Below are 22,836 nucleotides of genomic sequence, written 5' to 3' on the forward strand. Positions count from 1 at the left end.
TATTCTATTCTATTCAAGCAGGAGACTCTAAGTGGGCAAATGGCTGTCCAGTCTCTTCTTAAAAACCTCCAGTGTTGGAGCATCCCCAACTTCCAGAGGCAAGTTGTTCAACCGATTAATTGTTGTCATTGTCACCAACTTTATGCAGACAGATTTTTGTGCAGTCAAGAAACCTGCCATGACTGGGATTTTTGACAGTTTGGACCTACCTACAGTTTATGTGGAAGGGTGCATTGAAAAGCCCATTCATCCTTCTGCTAAATCTACTGAATGGAAGCTAAGATGAGATGGTGGGCATGTGTCCCCTTCATGCCTTCAGTTCCCACGTAGAGGGAACATCTAAAAAGAGCGCTCCATTCTCCATTTTGTCATCCCTACCTTTAAGGTTTAGTAGTTCAGTCTTGGTAACCTCATCAAATCCTAACAAACCATCAGCCTTTCTGTTTTGGTTACAAAAATCTGGTCTTTTGCTTCTTCTTCTTCAGAAATCCAGTGTAGAAGATGTATCTCCAGCAGACAGTGGAGTTGTGGTCAGTCCATTTGTGGCTACAAGGGAAAACTCAGAAGTTGGTAAGAAAACTACAAATCATGTTTTAAAAGTTTCAACTCAAGGAATGAGGTTTTTCACAAAGCATGAGGCAACACATTCCCACAGGGAGAGAATATGGCTAACTTTATTTCAGGGCAAGCCCCCCACACACACACACACACATACACACACTTAAGTGTTATTTTTAAGGGTTGGAGAATAGGGCACAAGTATTATTGCCCAAGTAAACAAGTTGTTGTGTGTTGCAAGTCTGCGTTTAGCGTTTTCTTGTTACTTTATCCTAAAACTATTTACATCAATTTATTTCTTCTGTTTTTCAGCTGACAATGAAATTGCACTACTAATGTCTAGCAATTTGCCACCCATTTTCAGCAGTATTAATCTTAGATGGAGGCTGGGTGGCTGACGCCCAAATTGGATCTAAGAGACAATATGTAGTCAGTGGATGTGTTGACCACTGCTGCTAGTGAAGAACGAACAGGATAAACTTCATGTTTCTGATCAGCTGAATATTTTAAGAAGAGTGATGGTGGTTTGAAAGAGCCCTGGTGGTGCAGTGGTTAGAAGGCAGTACTGCAGGCTACTTCTGCTGACTGCCGGCTGCCAGCCGTTCGGCAGTTCGATTCTCACTGGCTCAAGGTTGACTCAGCCTTCCATCCTTCTGAGGTTGGTAAAATGAGGACCCAGATTGTTGGGAATGACATGCTGACTTTGTAAGCTGCTTAGAGAGGGCTGTGAAGCATGGTGGAGTGGCGTATAAGTCTAAGTGCTATTGCTATGGCTGTAGGTGGTCGGATGTTGCATTAGGAGCCTTGGTGGCACAGTGGTTAGAATGCAGTATTGTAGGCTAACTCTGCCCACAGCCTGGAGTTCGATCCTGACCGGCTCAAGGTTGACTCAGCCTTCCATCCTTCCGAGGTCAGTAAAATGAGGAACCAGAGTGTTGGGGGCAAGAGGCTGACTCTGTAAACCGCTAAGAGAGAGCTGTAGAGCACTGTGAAGCGGTATATAAGTCTAAGGGCTATTGCTATTGAAATTGAGACTTAGCCTACATTGTTTCCTTCTGTCTTATTTCCATTCTATTCCTGATTAAGCTGACTTTGCCCATTTTCAAACTGAGCAAAAATGTAGCTGATAAGTGAAACCATAACCTAAATCGGAGATTAGGCTACTAACAAATCTTGTATATTCAAGGTTCCTCTTCTCTTCTGTTTGAATAGAATGCTTTTTTCTTTCTTGGTTTTGTTAAACCGTGGTTTCCTCTCCCACTTCAATTGGGAAACTATGATTTGCTATTTGACTGCAGACTACAGTGGTAATCCAATCAGAGCTTAACTTTGAGTTGTCTCCACTTCTCTGTTGTGACAACTTAGCGAACTTATCTGGATGAAGTGGCAGATAAAAGCTGGGTTACAAGCAACCTTAGACAGATTGTTCCATCATTTACATTAATAGCCGCACCATTTTTACGTGGAGGCACTCTTGGAAATTTAAAAATAGTCCAATGTGGACAAGAGCAATGCCCCTTGCCAGAATTAATATCCTGAGTCCTATCTGAAGATACCAAATGTGGTCCCAACCTTAGTACTATTTATCCTTTTGTGATTGTAAGCAACAATTCTTTTTAGATGGATGGGTACCGTGTTTGCTTAACACCTATCACAAGAGAACGTTCAGCTTCTAAAATTCCTACAATTCTGAGAAATGGTGGATAGTCCAATGTGTGTGGAGGACCCCTGTTTGAACTAACTGGTGTGTAAACTCAGTGACTACGGTTCTGGAGATTCATTCTTTTGTCTTTTTCCCATAGGGTGTGAACTCTCACCAGAGAGTTCCATCAAGCTTCTTGATGAGTTGTCCTACTCAATGGGAGATTACGTTTCTAACATTGTGGAGGATGTCCCTGACGGCGTTCAGGAAATCAGAGGATTTCAACCAGCTCTGCAAAAAGAAGTCAACCCCCCTAGCCGAATACCAGTGAACAGAAAATCAAGCAAGCCATTATTGTCTCCCAACTTCACCCACAGTGATGGAGCTAAGAAATCTGGGCTGGGTTTAGAGAAGACCCAAGCCTTGAAGATTTTCAAGTTCCCACCTGTCGGAGAGGAAGATGGTCCTCCACTGAAACCGGATGCCCATCACATTATCATTTCATCAGTCAGTAACAATGACGAGGAAATTGGCGTCGACCGTGCACACTTCAAAAACTTGAAGAACTTTTGGGAGAAAGGTGGTGAGTCTCTCTTGGCTAACGATGCAGAAGAAAAACCAGTGGAAAAAGCCAACCCCGCAGAGGTCAATGGAAGGCCATCCAGACTGAACCGGTCTCTCTTGGCCCAGTCCAATCAAGGCCAGATGAGTGATGACAAGCTTAGTTCCAATGTGAACACGAAAATCAGAATCGTCTACAACAGATCCATGTTCTTGTCTTCCAGCGAAGACGAATCTCTTTATACGACCCCACCAAGGAAAGGATCAGGCTCCCACATCCCCAGATCGTCCTATGGCAGACGCAAAGGCTCATTGGGAAATCGGAACCATCTAAGTGAGGGGAATGGGAAGCAGTCTTCAGCGGAAGAAGAACGGAAAGCCCAGCGTTCCACCAAGAGGTCAAAATTACCCATGAGGGTACCTTCGGTCAAAATAGAGGCACCCATCAAAGAACCGAGAGGGATCATTTATGAGCCAGAGATCCCTTCTGATGAGTTTGTCATGATCGAAGAAAACAAACGTGAGGTGGATTCCTTAGCAGGAAGGGTTCAGATCTTGATTGAGTCCGTACCATCAGAGGAGATGGATCCAGGGGTCGATGTTGTAGAAAGATGTCCTGATTTGGAAAATCTGGAAACGACTGAGATCCTGCATGAAGCTGAACTCTGTAGTTTTATGGAGGACCTTCCAGAAAACCAAGCAGAGGATGAAAATCAAGACACTCAAGAAGTGAATAGTTATGTGCCTTCAGGTACTGACGTTTCCTGGTTAAATGAAATAATTGCATTGGCTGGTAGATGTATAGACACACAAAGGCATATAGAACCCACCCACACATACACATATAATGTACGTACAGCGGTCCATAACTTATGCAATTATTTATCTACTCCATAACATGTTTTTCCTTGTTTAAACCATTTGATATACAGAGCTTTGTGCATTCCCCTCATCATGTGGAGTTGACCCTTTACAATTCCAAAAAAATGGTTACCAAATTGCAATGCTTTTTATATGGCAGAAAGGAAAACTGTTAACTATATCACTTGAAAAGAACGGTAGCAACTGTATTGAATATCAAGGAAATATAAATCAAATCAAAATTATTTCTCATCCTGGTTTATTCCTTCCCCCCCCCTTCCAATTCCGTTTGAGAATGTCAGTCTGGTACACCAATTAAAATTAAAATATTAAAACATCTAGGCTATTAATAACTGCTACACATTGCTAGCCTGTGATCATCCAGAAAACGCTAATACCATTTGGTTGCCACAGATGAAAGCTCACGTCGTTTTGTCTGAAAATGTGCTGGTGAATTCATTGAAAAGAAAACGTGAGAGGCCCGTTGTCTCTCCGAAGCAGCACAACAGTTTTCCTAGCCACAACAGTGGATAAAATCATTAACTTTGATTGCATTCCAGCAGAACAGAGAAATTCTTCTCATTTTTTCCCCTGCCAGTCCTAATTGAATGCAAGGAAGGAAAACCTGCTTTTAGAAATGCTTTCAAGGGACAATAACATGTCAGAGGGTAAGGAGAGGATGTGTGGGAATGTTCTCTAAAGCATTACGGGACAGCCAAGAATTGTGTCAATATCTTAACAATCCTCTCGTCAAGTCCCCAATGCATCAGTAGAGGACCTTTCTCCATAACTATGACCAGCAAGAAAAAAATCCTACTAGTGGGAAAGGAAATTCAAGAAATTCACACTAGTTCAAAAACCACTTTCTGCTCAGTTAACAGTTTGCAGTGGAATTTGTATTTGAACACAAAACTCCCAGGCTTTCCAGTCTTGTTAATGCTTGAAATTGCATTAGTAGCCATCATGAAGTAACTAGGGTTTGTATGTATAATGCTCATGGATCACTGTGGTTCTCCAGGGTGATCTCCACCAGCAATATCAACCAGACTTTGACTCTGGAGATGCATCAACACACAGCCCCTCTTCTGTTTTGCTTTTGGTTGCTCTTAGGGGATTGCACTAGAGTAAGGACATCTAGACCTTGGCTCTTTTATGACTTGTGGAATTCAATACCGAGAATTCCTGAGCCAGCCACTCTGACTCAGGAGCTCTGGGAGTTGAAGTCCACAAGTCATAAAAGGGCCAAGTTTGAAGACCCCTGGTTTAGTGTATAGGCGAGGGGTAGGCAACCTTGGCTCTTTTATGACTCGTGGACTTCAACTCCCAGAATTCCTGAGCCAGCATGGCTCAGCTTGGAAACCTCTCCCTTTCCCCTCAGCGTGGCTGGCTCAGGAATTCTGGGAGTTGAAATCCACGAGTCATAAAGCAGCCTAGGCCTAGGCCAGGGGTAGGCAACCTTGGCTCTTTTATGACTCGTGGACTTCAATACCGAGAATTGCTGAACCAGCCACTCTGACTCAGGAGCTCTGGGAGTTGAAGTCCACAAGTCATAAAAGAGCCAAGGTTGCCTACCCTAGGTCTAGACTGATCTGGACTGACATAACGGAGAAACTTAATTCCTTCTAGCTCTCTATACTTTAAAATTCATATAGGTAGTCCTCAAATTATAGCCACAAGGACTACCTGGATATGGTTGTCAGCTGGCTTTTTTGACCCCTCTGTGGATTCGTCCCCTCCTTAGAGACAATTAGTTACGCTTTGGAAGCTGTAAAGCTCAATGTCTGCCATTGTTCAACACCAACCAATGGACTTCTCTATGTTCCAGAAGGAGACGTCCCTGCCGCTCCTGTTTTCAAGAAAATAAGGCGCGCCAACCCCTACAATCTTGCAAAAAGCATGGTCAACCTTTACACAACCACTGAAAGTAAGTAGCATTAGCTCCTTAAAACCCAGCGTTTAAAAGAAACAAAAGTTTGTCTATGGAGATCCTCAGCCATCCAGGCCACGGTTGTCCCAAAGGTGCTTTTTTTCAAGAGGCAACTGGACTTCCTTGTTTTTCTTTGAAGACGTTTCGCTTCCCGTCCAAGAGGCTTCTTCAGCTCTACACTCCTTGCAGACAGCTGGTCATTTGCATTCTTTTAGAGAGCCGTTGAAGCCATTTGGAGGTTTATTTGTGTCCTCAGGGTCACCTGCGCCTGTCTTCAACAGCGAAGGGACACCGGGCAGAAAACATCCTGCAGCCAAGAAGGCTCCACACCCATTTGCACTACTCAGGTGATCCTGAGGACACAGGTAAACCTCCAGGTGGCCTCAACAACTTTCTAAAAGAATGCAAATGACCAGCTGTCTGCAAGGAATATAAATCCTTCCATTTCCTACCATCCAGTCAGAGCTGAAGAAGCTTCTAGGATGAGAAGTGGAAGGTCTTCAAAAAAAAAACCCCAAGAAAGTCCAGTTTCCTCCTGAAAAAAAAAAGCTTATTTGGGACATTCAAAAGTTTGGTTTTGACCACTGGAGGGAGACAAATCTAAAGAAAAAAGATGCAATAAATAGCTATTTATTCTTTCCTCCTCCCACCACCACCTCTGCTCCTACCACGCTACCGTCAAGCCTCTCACAATTCGTGAGGAAAACATAATGCACAAAATTAAAACTCTTCTGCCTGTTCCAAAGGCTGTGCCATTTTCTTGACGGGGTCTTGATACCAGGCCTGAATGGAATCTTTGCAAGCCTGAAAAGTGCCTGCCACCCGCCCCCCAGGGTGGGTGTGGACTACAACTCCCAGCATTCTCATCCAAGATATTTCTCTCTCCCCATCCCTCCAGTGATTTTTGGCATTTGGGGGAATTGTTATATTTCTGTCATTCCTGGAGAGAGGCTTCATGCAAGCAATGGCTTATTAACCTTGCAACTTAGCAAGGGAGGACATAAAAAAGTGTGTCTATTTTTGTTTCTAGCTTACACGAAGCCCCAGGTGCTGAGTCATCAGTACCTTGAGCCTGAACGAGCCAAAGACCTCAGCAGATCCTCGCCTTTCCTTCTCTCTGAGGTAGGTTGATATTTCGTCACTTTTTAAATTGTTCCTCTAGTAGATGTTTTTAACATCACCATCGTCATCAATAACTTGTCTTCCCCCTCCTGGATCTCCAATTTCATCCCCAGAGGGATTCAGCCTGTGAAATGGAAAGATTAGACTGAAGTCATGGCTGAAAGTGCATCTCAACCCCAGTCTCCTTTCCCCCCAGTCACTTTCATAAACAGTTGCCTCGCATTGGTTTTCTGGATGGAGCTGAGACGCTGGGGTGCTTCTTAAAAGTAGGATGTGCGGCCCATCCATCAGAAGGAAGGGCTCAGACAACAGTGATGGCGAACCTTTTAGAGACCGAACGTCCAAACCGCAACCCCAAACCCATGTATTTATCACAAAGTGCCAGGGCCGCATCAACATTGCGGTGCCCTCGGGGGGGGCAAGGAGGTGCCTCTGAATGCCGCCTCAGGCCCGCAAAACCTGGGGGCACAAAATTGGGGCCACTGTGCTGCAAGGCGCAAAAATGGCCGCCGCAGCACTGCGGGGTGCAGATAACAAGACGCTGCACCGTGGAAGAACGGGGCAGGGCTAGTGAGTATCACGCAGGCACTAACCCCACCCCATTTGCCGTGTGTGTGTGCTCGCAGCCCCGTGCGCACATGCATGCATGTAAAATGCTTCCCCCTCCCTTTTCTTCCAGTCCATCAATCGACAATGGTTGGTGACCTCTGCTCTGCCACCTCTGCTCGAGCTTGCAAGTTGGCCACTTTGCCTCCTTTGTGGGCTCCTGCTCCGGGCAGTGGGGGGTGGCCTGATGGACCTGCTGCTGGTGGCAGTGGCACGCGTGCCAACAGAGAGAGCTGTGAGTGCCACCGCTGGCACGCGTGCCATAGGTTCGCCACCACTGGCTCAGAGGATTCAGAACATGGGATGGGATCATGAAATCCTTGCGAGGAGAAGCAATGTTCGATTCATTCATCGGAAAGGTTAGCTAAGAGGACGGTTGAGTTTTTGAAGCGCTGATGTGGCCCAAGAATAATGTTGCTTTGTAGCTCTGTTGGGGGATCCATCTTTATAGGGCTGTAAGTTTTTATATGGTGCCAGATTTAAAGTCTCTTTTGATGTGCTTTGCAGACCGAATCAGACACAGCTTCAGAAATCAGCTTCCAGTTCAACAGGCATAAGAAGACATCAAGCGTGGGCAGCCATTCCTCTGACATGGCGTCTGTTTCTTCGGTGGGTTCTTGAGATGTTGCTTCTGCAAGACAGTCTTGGGAAACAAACACTTAGCTCCTCCAAAACCATTCTAATTCTTTTCCACCCTCTTCTCGCCACCCTGATTAGAACAGAACAGAATAGAATAACAGAGTTGGAAGGGACCCTGGAGGTCTTCTAGTCCAACCCTCTGCTTAGGCAGGAAACCCTATACCATTTCAGACAAATGGCTGGCCAGTCTCTTCTGAAAACCTTCCAGCATTCACAACTTCTAGAGGCAAGTTGTTCCACTGATTAATTGTTTTAACTATCAGAAAATTTCTCCTTAGTTCTAGGTTGCTTCTCTCCTTGATTAATTTCCATCCGTTGCTTCTTGTCTGGCCTTCTGTTGCCTTGGAGAATAGCTTGACTCCCTCTTCTTTGTGGCAGTCCCTCAAATATTGGAAGACTGCGATCATGTCACCCCTCGTCCTTTTCTTCATTAAACTGGACATACCCCAATTCCAGCAACCGTTCCTTATATGTTTTAGCCTCCAGTCCCCTGATCATCTTTGTTGCTCTTCTCTGCACTCTTGCCAGAGTCTCAACATCTTTTTTACATCGCAGTGACCAAAATTGGATGCCGTATTCCAAGTGTGGCCTTATTTGAAAGCTTCCTGAGATACTTTCTGAGATGTTAATTAAATGTCATAGTCTTAAGTATCAAAACTCACTTAACAAATTTCTCACTTCACAACTTAAATTTTTGGGCGCATTGTGATGGTTAAGTTGAGGACTACCAGGAGTTGCATTAGGAATTACTGATTTACTGGTTACTGATTTTCAGATTAGAAAATCTTCCGGTTATTACTGCGCTAAACCAGATGATCTGCAAGAATGCTTCCAGCCCTTATATTCCATGATTCTACTTGTAGATCTTGGGAGGAGAATCTGTGCAGTAATTCATGAGCTTTTGGTTCAGTTGACCTGACTGGGTTGATCCAAGACAAGTGTAGTTTACCTTAAATTCTGTCTTAAGTAAGGCAAAGGAGGTTCGTTTCAATGTATGCACTGTGTGTACCCTTCTCTGGCAAATTATTGTGAGCGTAGCTGATGCTGATTCATTCCGAAGAATCTTTCTGTGTAATTAGTTCCCTCTTCAAAAATGGCAGCGACTCAAAGTTTTCAAAGGTTAGGGATGAATTTGAACTTGAGAAAGTTCAGGAGCTTTTTACCTAATTGTGCCCAAGGTGTATCCCAGTTCTAAGTCTTTGAAATAACATTTCTCTTCTGTTTGAAGCAAGAACGGATGCTGAAACGATGGAGACTTGTTAAACACCCGGTGAACTTTCTATGGCAGTGATGGCGAACCTTTAAGAGACTGAGTGCCCCCAAACCCCCCCTGTCTCCCCACTTGCCCTGCTCTGCACCCCGCCCGCTCTCGTACAAGGCCACCCACCACCTCCACAGCCCGCCGCAGTAGATTGCCCAGGCAGCCCTGGTGTGGCTGCGCTGTTGCAGCCATGCCCTCCGTCCACACCCCGCAGCATCATCTGTGCGCAACGGGGCGCGAGGGTGGAGTCTTGTCCCCGCTGCCTGGCTGCCATGTCCTTGGCTGCACTGCTCCGTGCAGACCGCACTCAGGGGCGACTCTTCTCCAGGGGGTCTTCTGGTGAGGCTGCGGAAGAAGGCAGGTCTGGGGTGACAGTGCACATGCCCACAGAGAGGGCTCTGAGTGCCGCCTGCCGCACCCGTGCCATACGTTCGCCGCCACTGTTGTATGAAGCACTCACAGTTAAACCTTATGGTCTTCTCCTCTCTCTAGGTGAGTGGCAGCATCCTGAGTGTGTACAGTGGCGATTTTGGCAGTGTCGATGCTCAGGGGCTGGTGCAGTTTGCCTTGGATTATGATGAGAAGAACCAAGAATTCCAAATTTTTGTTTCCCAGTGCAAAGACTTGGCAATTGTGGACGAAAAGAAGGGAAGGACAGATCCGTAAGTAAACTGTAAAAAAAAAAGTCTTAGCAATATCTACTGTCCTCATTGTGTGTGTGTGTGTGTGTCTTAAGCATTGTTTGTTTGTTTGTGTGGAATTTGATTTGCAATATCCTGATTACCGGAGAATCCTCTAAGAACTTTACTTGTGTCTCAGTTCTGCTGGACGGGATGGGACAACTCACCCTTGAGAACTCATCCCGGCCAACTCACCCCTTGAACTTTGAACCTAAAGCAAGACAAGGCCCTCTGCAATTCCCTTGTCCCTCCCTTGAGTTGTCCAGCGTTGAAATGTCCCACAGCGAGTTGGCTGCAGTGAGTTGGGCGTGCTGAGTCGGCCGCAGTGAGTTGTCCTAAACCCTGCTCGGACTCCTTGTGAAATTGGTGGATTTGGTGAGCAAACTCATGCAAGGATGATCTGGCAAGGGAACATCTTCCAGAGGACACCATAGCTTCAACAACGTAAGGACAGGCCCTTCGATTTTACCAACATCCCTGACAAAGGGCCTTCTTAAATTTTGGACGACCCTAGCAGAAACGTTCAGATTAGAAAAATGGGCAAGCATAGCTTTTGTCCAGGGTTATTCCCAAGTCCATCGAATCGTCAGAATGCAGAAGCCAGATCATCTCTGGTTGATATCCAAGAACCTGGTCAGTTGAATTTTCCACTTAGTGGCCATCTCTTTCCAGATACGTGAAAACTTACCTGCTTCCAGATAAGGCAAGGATGGGCAAGAGAAAGACATCAGTGAAGAAAAGAACCATCAGCCCCATTTACAACGAGGTGTTGCGGGTAAGAAAAACAAGGGTTGGCTTAGGGAGATAAGAAATAACAGAACAACAACGTTGGAAGGGACCTCGGAGATCTTCTAGTCCAGCCCCCTGCTCAAGCAGGAGAACCTATACTCTCTCAGACAGGTGAATGTCTAGTCTCTTCTTAAAAAACATCCAGTGTTGGAGCACCCACAACTTCTGAAGGCAAAGCCGTTCCACTGGTTGATTGTCCTCACAGTCAGGAAGTTTCTCCTTAGTTCTAGGTTGCTTCTCTCCTTGATTAATTTTCATCCGTTGTTTCTTGTCCTGCCTTCAGGTGCTTTGGAGAATAGGTTTGACCGCCTCTTTTTTTGTGGCAGCCCCTCAAATACTTGAACACTGCTCTCATGTTCCCCTCCCTCCCCCCCCCCCCGGCCCTTCTTTTCATGAAACTAGACATACCCAATTCATGGGTCTTAGGTCTTAATTCTAAAGTGTTTAGCCAAAACACCTGAACTACAGGTTTCTTTAAGCGTATCCGTTTTCCTTTCACCGTCTCCCCAGTATAAAATACAGAAAGTGGTTTTGCTGATTCAAAAGCTGAACCTGTCCGTGTGGCACAACGATTCCTTGGGAAGGAACAGTTTCTTAGGCGAAATGGAAATTGACTTGGCCAGCTGGGACTGGAGGAACAATAAGTTAAACTGGTACATGCTCAAACCACGGGTAAGCGCAACTCGCCTGATACTCTGCTTTAGAGGTTGATACCTCTGACGGCTGAATCATCTGTGGTCGTTCCTGGAGTTGAGCCTATCCTGGCCTTTTCTTTTCCAGAGCCTCTCCGCCATCAACGGCCTTGACCATCGAGGGGTGATGAATCTTTCCATCAAATATGTCCCTCCGGGAAGTCTAGGTAAAAAAACAACCAACATCAGCTCAGTTGTTTTCAGAAAAACCAAATGATATTATCAGAACAGAAGTAGTCAATATAAAACCCCTGGTGCTGCTAAGAAAACGGAGGTCCTTCTCCTTATTTTTATCTGATTCAAAGAAGCGAATAAATAAATGGAAATCTGGCGCGCTGTGTGGGGAACTCCATTTTTATTTCCAGAAATGCTTCGGTGACCTATCAAGAGCCCATAGATAAGTCTTTGCAAATTAAAGAATGCGTGGAAGGGTCCACAATTGTCATCTGAAGTGGTTGTGGTGGAAAGGAGGTAGCAGGAAAGCATCCTTACCACTTTGTCTTCTAATAAATGGATGCTCTATAGACATTTGGTGATGATTTAAGCCCCTCCCTCACTCTGTTGCAGTCACATTGGGAGAGTGTCCGCAACAAGCTTTTATATTTTCACAAGGTGAAGCCGGTGCAAGAAGGATCCAAATCTGGAGCTTCCTGATTCTATCTGAGAACAAGTAGCTGGAACAGACACTCCCAGATGTTTCAGTGTTATAGAAAACATAAGGAGGTCCATTATACCCAAACAGAGGCCAAATGGACTGGAAATTGGAGTGATTGAAACGCCTACAAAATCTGGAAGGATGTAGATTGGGGGGAAAATGAGCTAGATTCAATCACCCGTTTTCTAATATTCTTAAATTTATGGATGTTCTTGCATTATTTATTCACTTTCCATGTTCATGATACATTATGGCAGGACGCAAAATTCCCCCGTCTGGAGAGGTTCACATTTGGGTGAAGGATACCAAAGATCTCCCACAGTTACGCCCTTCTGGAGTAGACTCCTTTGTGAAATGGTAGGTGTGCCATTTCTGGGGCTCCGATCTTTCCTCCGATGCCCGATTTAAATCGATGCCCGATTTAAGTTCACGTTTTGAGCAACTGTATTTGAAAAAAAAATGAAAATATCAAGGTGGGCTGGACGAGGCAATGCAAATCCTGGAGGAGGTCAGAGATTGATTGCAGAGGTGGCAGGCTCAGAGGACACCCAGGTAAGGAAACATGCCCAATTTTGACGTGAGAAATTGTGCAAAAATAATCTAAGGACTTTGGTTGAAGAACAGCTATACAGATGGTCCTTGACTTACGACCACAACTGAGCCCCAAATTTCTGGTGCTAAGTGAGGCTTTTGTTAAGTGACTTTTGCCCCATTTTATTTTATTTATTTATTTATTTGATTTATATACCGCCCTTCTCCCGGAGGACTCAGGGCGGTGTACAGAGCAATAAAGTAAGAATACAATAAAGCAATAAAGTAAGAATAATTTTAAAACCCAAATCCATCAGGCCAGGCCGGCTTGTTGGAATAGATAAGTTTTTAGATCACGCCGGAAGGAGCGAAGGTCGGGGGCCATCCGGATTTCAGCTGGTAAGCGGTTCCAAAGGATTGGCGCACCCACCGAGAACGCCCTCCCCCTGGGGGTCACCAGCCGACATTCTCTGACCGGTGGCACCCTGAGGAGGCCCTCTCTGTGGGAGCGCACAGGACGGAGGGATGTTGACGCCGGCAGTAGGTGCTCCCGTAGGTAATCCGGACCCACGCCATGTAGGGCTTTGTATGTCATCACTAGCACCTTGAATTTCACCCGGAAGGCAACTGGAAGCCAGTGCAGCTCACAGAGGAGAGGTGTAATATGGGAGTATCGGGAGACCCCCAAAAGCACTCGTGCAGCTGCACTCTGCACCAGCTGAAGCTTCCGAGTGGTTCTCAAGGGCAGCCCCATGTAAAGAGCGTTGCAGTAGTCAAGACGAGAGGTCACAAGTGCATGGGTGACTGTACGCAAGGCATCCAGGTCCAGATAGGGTCTCAGCTGGCGCACCAGACAAACCTGGGCGAAGGTTTATGACCTTTCTTGCCACAGTTGTTAAGGGACTCAGCACAGTTGCTTAAGTTAGTAACCTGGTTAAGTGAAGCTGCCCCCCCCTTGACTTTGCTTGTCAGAACATCGCAAAAGGGGATCACATGACCCTGGGACACGGCGACCGTCATAAATACGAGTCAGTTGCCAAGCCTCTGAAATTTGATCACCTGACCGGGGCGGGGGAGAGATACTGCAATGGTTGTAAGTGTGAAAAATGGTCATAAGTCACTTTTTTCCAGTACTGTTGTAATTGTAAACCATCACTTAATGAACTGTTGTAAGTCGAGGACTACCCTGATCTACCAAACCAGGAAATCTCTATATTGAATTTTGATATGGCTATGAACCTAGCCTTAGTCAATTCACTCTCCATTAGAGTAGTCACCCTATTTATCACATACGGGGTTAATAATGAGGGGGTTAATAATTATTTTGCTGGACTGTTATAGCAAAAGAGGCCAATAACTCTTTGAAAACAGCAAAGAACATGTTAAATATCAGATATTGGGAAAACATGTAGATTTTAAACCTGAACTTTTTTTATTAGGTATAATGCCAGAAAAGATTGATAAACAAAGTATGTACTCGATTTTACATGTGATCACAGTGGCAGGAATCATATTCACACAACACTGGGAAAATGAAGGAATATCACCAGAGGAAGAAATAATTTAAAAAAATATAGAATGTGCGGAATTGGACAGACTTGCTTGGAGGTTGAAAGGAAAAGAAGAAACAGAACACTTTCAAACTTGGGACTTCTTTTATCAATGGCTGGAGAAAAGAACAAAGGATTAGGAATTAAATCTGTATTAGTGAATGATAAACTCAGGCAACACGTTGGTTGAATAAGTACTACTGAACTGTGTGAAGGAAAAAAATTAATAAAAACTTTATAAAAGAAAATGTTAAATATCAGAAAGCACCTGTTTCCACCAGAGCTAAAATGCTGGTCTCTTCTTTTTAAGCTACGTGCTTCCAGACACCAGCAAGAAAAGTTATCAAAAAACCCGAATTGTCAAGAGAGACTCCAATCCTGTCTTCAACCACACCATTGTGTATGACGGATTTCACACGGAAGATCTGAAAGATGCCTGCGTGGAACTGACGGTCTGGGATCACGAAAAGCTAACCAATCACTTTCTCGGGGGGATCCGGCTAGGACTTGGGACAGGTAAGTCAATGGTGCCTGCATCTTTTTGCTTCATTTTCATTCTCCCATAGTAGAACACCTGCCCAGTAATATAAATATATAATTTTGCAGGCTTAAAGTTACTGCGGCGAGCAGCTACATAGGGATGTACAGATACACAGGTGGTGGTGGTAGAAACCACTGAGATGGCTAAGCACTTAACAAAAAATTAAATTGGAAAACATTGAAATGATTGAGGTTTACGGCAGAGTGGAGATGGAGATGGGGAGGCAAGTCTCTTTTAAGGGTGGGGTTGTGGGGGGAAGAGGAATAGGTTATGTACCACTCATTTGTTAGTTGAGCAGTTGACACACTCAAGAGTCTGGAGGTTTTCCCAGTGCAAATAGAACACTAATTTGGATTAGTAAAAGAGGAGGAATATGGGGTGCAAAGCAGCTATTGTTGGCAATTGCAGTTGCAATTACCATGATGATTTGGGGTTGTTTTTTCCCCACAAAATCCATCCATGGATCTTGCCTAGTTTTGACCCCCAAAGAGGAATGCTTGAGAGTTGGACTCACATTCAAGACTTATCATTTCTAAAGTGTTCTATTGCTTCTTGCTTTGGACCAGGCTTCAGCTATGGAATTGCTGTTGACTGGATGGATTCCACGCAAGAGGAAGTAGCCTTCTGGCAGGAAATGAGGTCAACGCCCAACGAATGGATCGAAGGCTCGCTCCCTTTGCGCTCCTTGGCTGGGAAAAGCAAGTTGAAGTGACCTGTCTGGAGTTCAGCTAAGTGGCAGGGAGAACACACAGAGAGGCCAGCTTTGATTTGCCGTCAGGTACATAAGAATGCAAAGAGCTACTTCAAGGGAGCCAAAAATTAAGGAAGACACTGATCTGAGAGGAAAGGTGCTAGCATCACACCTCGTTTTCATAAGGCTTGGGAGAGCCACTCTATACATCGGCGGCACAGAGGTTGACTTTAAGAGCCAGGGCTGAAGAGGTGGAGATGTGGGGTGGAGATGACTAACGCAACCACTTTTTGCTTTCCCTCCCATGGGAAGCTGAACTAGAATTGTGGTTAGACGAAGCCTCCCCCAACCAGCTCACTGTGCACCTCTTAAAAACTCTCTACTGCGATGAAGCTGTTGGAGATGAATGATTTTACTCCGAGCCAAAGAAGGAAACCTTCTCCAAGTGATGCTAGGATCACTTAAGAGCCAGGATGGAATCGTGGACTTGAACGAGCCCTTGAAAGTCTGCTAGGTCCACCAACCCCTGCTCACGGCAGGAACCGAGATTAAAGTGTTCCTGGCAGATGGCCATCCAGTCTCACCTTGGACAGCTCCAACGATGGCAAGGTCTCTTGGTCATTCTTTCCGCTGCTCTTTACTATTATGAAACTTGTTCTGAAATTCTACGATTTCACACCTCACTCCTTAGAACCTGAGAAAACAAGGCCGGCATCTGACAATCGACGGACGCTTGCTTTGCTAAGTGAGCGAAGGGATAACAAGACTTATGCGACAGACAGACAGAGGAACTCAAGAGAGGAAAACAGAACTTCATTTTTCTTTAGCAGGATTTTAACTTTCCACTTGCAACTTAAATCAGAACATTCCTTTTCAGGATGATTTCAAAGCTAAAGGTAGCATTTCAGCAGGCTGGTTGGTTTTTTTGTGTTTTTTTTAAATACATTGGCTGTGATAAATCTGCTCATTGTGAGCTGGGAACTCTTTAATGAATGGCTGATCACCCTCTGCTGGCCATTACTTTTAAGCACACTTAAAAAAATGCTCTGTGTTTGCTATTCCTCTCTTTCTTACAACCCAGCCTTACGAACTGTGGTTATCTAAAAAGGTCTGTTCTTGGGATAATATTTTATGTATCTGATGAAACGGGCTACAGTCCATACAATGTCACATCATAATAAATGTGTTAGTCTTTAAGATGTCAAAAGTGTCTTGGTGTGTGTCAATGAAGACTCAATCATCCAAGCCAGGGGTCCTCAACCTTGGCAACTTTAAGACTTGTGGACTTCAACTCCCAGAATTGCTCAGGCAGCAAAGCTTAAAGTTGCCAAGGTTGAGGACCCCAGGTCCAAGCCAAAGGTGTGAAAAGGTTGAATCAGGGCAACTGGACCGACCTTTGTTAATCTTTGTTAAAGATTAACAAAATTGGTCAAGATGCCATGATTCAACCTTTTGACACAAGTGTCTTGGTGGTTTTTTGCTGCAACTGAGTAGGTCGGCCATCTCTTTCCGAGAACTTATATCCTTATGTCCCTAATAGTTGGATTTCAGGTTTTTCCTCCTGAATAACAGTAAAGCCCATCTATGTATTCTTTAGTTGATGTTTTGCTTCACTTAAAGCTGAATTAATTGAAATTAAGCTTTGTGGAATGGAATAGATCAGTGGGTGATGCTATCATATAATGTTAATGTGCAATTCGAATAGCATCAATATTTAATAGGGATACCACATTGATACAAGTTGAAAAGAATATTAACCTTCAATAATGCAATATGTACCTTCCAGATACCTTGGGTTTTCAGCCCCATCATTCCTACATCAGTGTTGCCAATAGGAAATACATCTTGAGAGCCCATGTAGTGTAGGCCAACATGGTGCATTTTATTGGGCAACCTTAAAATCCTGGAACTGTTTTACTTGCAAATGTGGGAAATACTTAATAAGCTAACTATTCCTTCCATGGTCAGGACTTGGAGAAATGTTTCTTGACCTTAGCAACTTGTAAGATGCGTGGACTTCAATCTAGATTTTTTTCAACCTCCGACATAACAGAGATCTATAATGCATTGATCCTGCACTGTGAAAACAATTCTTGCTTTTTCTTTATTGTTGCAATTTTGATTATCTGCCAGGAAGTGGCGCACATCTTCCATTGTTCATCAGAAAGCTTTGTATAAAAACATACAAAAAATGGCTGCAGGACTTGGCTCTGGCTAGCCTACAGAAAAGAAGAAACAGGGGTGACAGATAGCAGTATTCCAGTATTTGAGCAGCTGCCACAAAGAAGAGGGGGTCAAGCTATTCTCCAAAGCACCAGAGGGCAGGACAAGAAACAATGGTTGGAAACTAATCAAGGAGAGAAGCAACCTGGAATTAAGGAGAAACTTCCTGACAGTGAGGACAATCAACCAGTGGAACAGCTTGCCTCCAGAATTCGTGGGAGCTCCATCACTGGAGATTTTTAACAAGAGGCTATACAGTCACTTGTCTGAGATAGTATAGGTTCTCCTGCTTGGGGGGAGGGCTGGACTAGAAGACCTCCAAGGTCCCTTCCAGCTCCATTCTATTCTATTCTAAAATCTCCACTGTGTGGATGTTAAGATTAAAATTCTGTCCATTCCTGCTCAAAAACAAAGCCCATTCAGTTTACTGAGACTTATGCCCAGTTAAAAATGAACAAGCTATGCAATAAAGAATGGAAACAGGGAATCCTAGATCCACAAAGAGAGATGGGACAAAACGAAACATATCATGTCCTGTAAACCAAAACGGTGACCAGTCACCAACTACCAACCAAGGTCAAAAGGGCATAGCTCTGAGCAGTGGGGTCTGGAGAGAGAGGGGAATAAAAAACAATAGCAAAGATGGTGGCTGTGACTGTAATCAAAGCCCTAGCTTCCTTTTATGTGTATCACCCAGGTGTAATTTGTTTCTTTATATCTCACCTTTATTATTTTTTAGAAATAACTCAAGGTGGTGAATGTATCAACACACCTTCCTCCTCCGTTTCCCCCACAACACTAGCCCTGAGAGGTGGATTGGGCTGAAAAAGAGGGATTGGCCCAAAGTCACCCAGCTGGCTTTCATGCCTAAGTTGGAACTAGAACTCCCACTTCCCAGCCTGGTACCTTAACCACTAGACTAGACCAAATGTGCTATCTTAACATTTTTGACACCCTGTTTCCAGGGGAAGCAGGTAGCAGAGGATGGGGGCTGTGGCTGGAAAGGCCTGTTGGCTTGATACAAACCTCACATACTGCAACTCTCAAGAGTATGAAGTTCTGAGCAGGCCGTCCCTGGGTTTCAAACCAGCCAGGCAAAGTTGAATGCAGATCACTAAAGAGGTCATTTATGCTTAGGGCTGCATCTATGCCCAGTAAGTAAATAAACAAATTAATTCTGCTTTGTCTTACTGCGCGGCATCATATAAAAAACGGGAACGGCCAGCATCACCCTGAATTCCACTCTGCATCAGCCTGAGCTCTCTGGCAGGGCGTAGAAAAAGACGTTTTAGTTCCACAGAAGTTGAGAGAAGAAATATTGTTTTCCTCTGCCTTAGAACCAAAGGACAGAGCCAGTGTGATGATGTGATGGTGTGGATGGTGAAGGCACCAGCTAGAAACCAGAGGATCCTGAATTCTAGTCTCGCCTTAGGCACAAAGCCAGTTGGGCGACTTTGGGCCAGTCAGTCCCTCAGCCCTAGGAAGAAAGCAATGGCAAGCCACTTCTGGAATCTTGCCAAGAAAACGGCAGAGACTTGTCCAGGAACTATCAACACTGACTTTAAAATGCAGACGCACACACAAGAGAGAGAACCAAAAATAGCTTTTTATGGCTGAGAAGGGTTCTAGATCCGTGGCAGAGAATTTAGAAGGTCCTACGTTCAACTTCAACCTGTCCAGCAAGGGGAAACAGCTTATCCACCACCAGCCCAGAATCCGTCAGTTGCTGTCTATGGTCCTGTACGAAATGGATCCACCAGCTAATTGGCTGGGGGGGGGAGGGGGGGAAGAAGGCAGCTTCTGCTATTCAGGTCATCCTAACCCAAGATTAACAAACAACCGTCCTGAGCTCAGATAGTTGAGACCAGGTTAGAACTTCATTTGAAGGCCTGTGACCAGAAATGAGAGTTTGCTCCAAAGCAGGAAGCTTTGAGCTGGAGCAAACTTTTTTTTAAAAAGGATGGGAATGGAACGAACGATGACTACAGTACCACTGATAACGTTACCTAGCTGGGAAAGGAAACATCGGCCTGAAAGCAGCCAAGCTCAGCAAGCACCAAAGACCCCTCATTTCAACCCTGAGCTGATATCCTCTTTTAACCAAATGAATTCCACCGCAAGGTTTTTCAACCTGCTCAAGCAGGGGAAAAGGATGGATGGGAGTCTTTAGTCAAGGCCTTCCCTCTTTGAAAGTGCCCAATTGGGCATCCCAGAGTCATCCCAACGAGGGAAGGCCGACCCCAAAATCAGTAAAAGGTAAAGGTAAAGGTTCCCCCCCCATGCGTGCTAGTTGTTTCCGACTCTAGGGGCCAGTGCTCATCTCCGTTTCAAAGCCGAAGAGCCAGCGCTTGTCCGAGGACGTCTCCGTGGTCATGTGGCCGGCATGACTAGACGCCAAAGGCGCACGGAACGCTGTTACCTTCCCACCATGGTGGTCCCTATTTTTCTACTTGCATTTTTATGTGCTTTCGAACTGCTAGGTTGGCAGAAGCTGGGACGAGTAACAGGCGCTCACTCTGCTATGCGGCACTCGGGATTCGACCCGCCAAACTGCCGACCTTCCAATCGACAAGCTCAGCGTCCTAACCCCCTGAGCCACCGCGTCCTGAAATCAGGGCCCCCTCCAAAACAGCTGGATTTCCCCCCACCCACCCCATCGTTCCCAGAAGGAGGGCTGGGAGTCAAACGCATCCGTGGGGCATTTGGGTGGCAAAGAAAGCTGTGGGGCATATCTATCTCAGCTTGGGCCATAATTGGCAATGGGGAGGGGGGGGGCCGCAGAGAGCCTGTTTTCTGCTGCCAGATCTTTTCTAAACCATTCGGTAGCGAGGGTGGGAAGAGGCGGAGGAGCCTCTCTTCGGGGCTATACGGTACGGCTGCTGCTGCTGCTGCCAGCGGGATGAGTCAGACGCTTCGCTGCCGCCGCCGCTGCCATCATCCCCTCGCCTGCATCTCCATCTTCCGAGCATCTCCTCGGGAGGCTGGGAAGGGGGCCGCCGGCTGGCCCCGCCGACTCGCTCGCTCGCTCGGCTGACACGGGAGGGATCGTGGGGACGCGCCCGCTCCCCCAACCGGGGCGCCCCCCCCGTCGCGGGCCGAAGACCTTGACGCACACACACACAAAAAAGTGTGTGTGTGTGGGGGGGGGGGGGGGGAAGGCAGCGATCCTGGCTCAGCGCATCCGCCGGCCCGCCTCCTTCGGAGCATGCGTCCCACTCCCCGGAGCGGGTTCAGACGCGCGTCGCGACCCGTGACTCGGGCCCGGCGGGTCGTCGGCGCCTTCGCGGGGTCCAGGCCGTCCAGGCAGCGTCGCTGAGGGCGCCCGGGAGGGAGGGGAAGGAGGGTCTTTTCTCCCCCGCGCGGTTGCGAGTGGGCCGCTTTGCGGGAAGGGCTGGGCCCTGAACGTGGGAAGCCTCCCCGAAGCCGGCCGGGCTGAGCGCATCCTCGCTCGAGGGGAAGGGAGGAGGAGGAGGCCGAGCCGGTGCCTCCAGCCTTCGCCGGGCTTCCCCGCGAGGCTCGCCCGCTCCGGCGCCGCTTCCCCCGCGAGAGGCGATCGGGGCGGCCCCGGCGAGGACAACCAGGCGCCCCCGAGGCGCAGGAGGGCCGCCCAGAGGCCGGGGCGGGGACCGCGCTCCCCTCCCAGCAGCAGCAGCGGCAGCAGCCGGATCGGGCCCAGGATCGGCCTCCTCTTCCTCCTCCTCTTCTTCCTCTTCCTCGGCCTCTGCTGGGCTCCGCGCCGCCCCCCCCCCCCGAGCAGTGGCGGCGCTGCATCCCGGAGCTCGGCAAGCGGCGTCGGGCCTCTCCTCGGCCGGCCCCGGCTGACGATGGAAGCCATTTGGCTCTACCAGTTCCGCCTGATCGTCATCGGGGACTCGACGGTGGGCAAATCCTGCCTGATCCGCCGCTTCACCGAAGGGCGCTTCGCCCAGGTCTCCGACCCCACCGTGGGCGTGGATTTCTTCTCGCGCCTGGTGGAGATCGAGCCCGGCAAAAGGATCAAGCTGCAGATCTGGGACACCGCCGGCCAGGAGAGGTTCAGGTGAGCCGGGCTCGGGGGTGTGTGTGTGTGTGTGTGTGTGTCCCTCGCTCCGCCGGCCAGGAGAGGTTCAGGTGAGCCGGGCTCGTGTGTGTGTGTGTGTGTGTGTGTGTGTGTGTGTCCCTCGCTCCGCCGGCCAGGAGAGGTTCAGGTGAGCCGGGCTCGAGAGTGTGTGTGTGTGTGTGTGTGTGTGTGTGTGTCCCTCGCTCCGCCGGCCAGGAGAGGTTCAGGTGAGCCGGGCTCGGGTGTGTGTGTGTGTGTGTGTGTGTGTGTGTGTGTCCCTCGCTCCGCCGGCCAGGAGAGGTTCAGGTGAGCCGGGCTCGAGAGTGTGTGTGTGTGTGTGTGTGTGTGTGTGTGTGTGTGTCCCTCGCTCCGCCGGCCAGGAGAGGTTCAGGTGAGCCGGGCTCGGGTGTGTGTGTGTGTGTGTCTGTGTGTGTCCCTCGCTCCGCCGGCCAGGAGAGGTTCAGGTGAGCCGGGCTCGGGTGTGTGTGTGTGTGTGTGTGTGTGTGTCCCTCGCTCCGCCGGCCAGGAGAGGTTCAGGTGAGCCGGGCTCGTGTGTGTGTGTGTGTGTGTGTGTGTGTGTCCCTCGCTCCGCCGGCCAGGAGAGGTTCAGGTGAGCCGGGCTCGAGAGTGTGTGTGTGTGTGTGTGTGTGTGTGTGTGTGTGTGTGTCCCTCGCTCCGCCGGCCAGGAGAGGTTCAGGTGAGCCGGGCTCGGGTGTGTGTGTGTGTGTGTCTGTGTGTGTCCCTCGCTCCGCCGGCCAGGAGAGGTTCAGGTGAGCCGGGCTCGGGTGTGTGTGTGTGTGTGTGTGTGTGTGTCCCTCGCTCCGCCGGCCAGGAGAGGTTCAGGTGAGCCGGGCTCGTGTGTGTGTGTGTGTGTGTGTCCCTCGCTCCGCCGGCCAGGAGAGGTTCAGGTGAGCCGGGCTCGTGTGTGTGTGTGTGTGTGTGTGTGTGTGTGTGTCCCTCGCTCCGCCGGCCAGGAGAGGTTCAGGTGAGCCGGGCTCGGGTGTGTGTGTGTGTGTGTCTGTGTGTGTCCCTCGCTCCGCCGGCCAGGAGAGGTTCAGGTGAGCCGGGCTCGAGAGTGTGTGTGTGTGTGTGTGTGTGTGTGTGTGTGTCCCTCGCTCCGCCGGCCAGGAGAGGTTCAGGTGAGCCGGGCTCGGGTGTGTGTGTGTGTGTGTGTCTGTGTGTGTCCCTCGCTCCGCCGGCCAGGAGAGGTTCAGGTGAGCCGGGCTCGGGTGTGTGTGTGTGTGTGTGTGTGTGTGTCCCTCGCTCCG

At 47.7% G+C, this 22,836-nt stretch overlaps 2 protein-coding genes across 5 annotated transcripts in view; both read left to right on the forward strand.

Annotated features, from left to right (window-relative positions):
- The window catches only part of LOC310646029 (synaptotagmin-like protein 2), a 49,823-nt gene extending 33,320 nt beyond the window's left edge, over window positions 1–16,503 (forward strand). For 2 of the 4 annotated variants that reach the window (XM_083372200.1, XM_083372201.1), the window contains exons 7-18: window positions 486–570; window positions 2,361–3,512; window positions 5,448–5,546; window positions 6,580–6,671; window positions 7,785–7,886; window positions 9,670–9,839; window positions 10,530–10,632; window positions 11,157–11,318; window positions 11,427–11,505; window positions 12,251–12,350; window positions 14,385–14,590; window positions 15,182–16,503. In XM_083372200.1, coding sequence (XP_083228326.1) covers window positions 486–570; window positions 2,361–3,512; window positions 5,448–5,546; window positions 6,580–6,671; window positions 7,785–7,886; window positions 9,670–9,839; window positions 10,530–10,632; window positions 11,157–11,318; window positions 11,427–11,505; window positions 12,251–12,350; window positions 14,385–14,590; window positions 15,182–15,327 — 2,496 coding nt within the window. In that variant the 3' untranslated portion in view covers window positions 15,328–16,503. The remainder of the gene's footprint in view (window positions 1–485; window positions 571–2,360; window positions 3,513–5,447; window positions 5,547–6,579; window positions 6,672–7,784; window positions 7,887–9,669; window positions 9,840–10,529; window positions 10,633–11,156; window positions 11,319–11,426; window positions 11,506–12,250; window positions 12,351–14,384; window positions 14,591–15,181) is intronic. The other 2 variants (XM_083372203.1, XM_083372202.1) reach the window with 2 other exon arrangements.
- A 4,850-nt stretch (window positions 16,504–21,353) lies between these two features.
- RAB39B (RAB39B, member RAS oncogene family) overlaps window positions 21,354–22,836 on the forward strand; it is a gene marked incomplete at its 5' end in the record, with an annotated part of 10,883 nt that continues 9,400 nt past the window's right edge. Inside the window, one exon of the mRNA XM_083371867.1 lies at window positions 21,354–21,568. Coding sequence (XP_083227993.1) covers window positions 21,354–21,568 — 215 coding nt within the window. The remainder of the gene's footprint in view (window positions 21,569–22,836) is intronic.

The sequence above is a fragment of the Vipera ursinii genome, assembly GCF_947247035.1.
Source record: "Vipera ursinii genome assembly, chromosome: 12".
NCBI lineage: Eukaryota > Metazoa > Chordata > Lepidosauria > Squamata > Viperidae > Vipera > Vipera ursinii.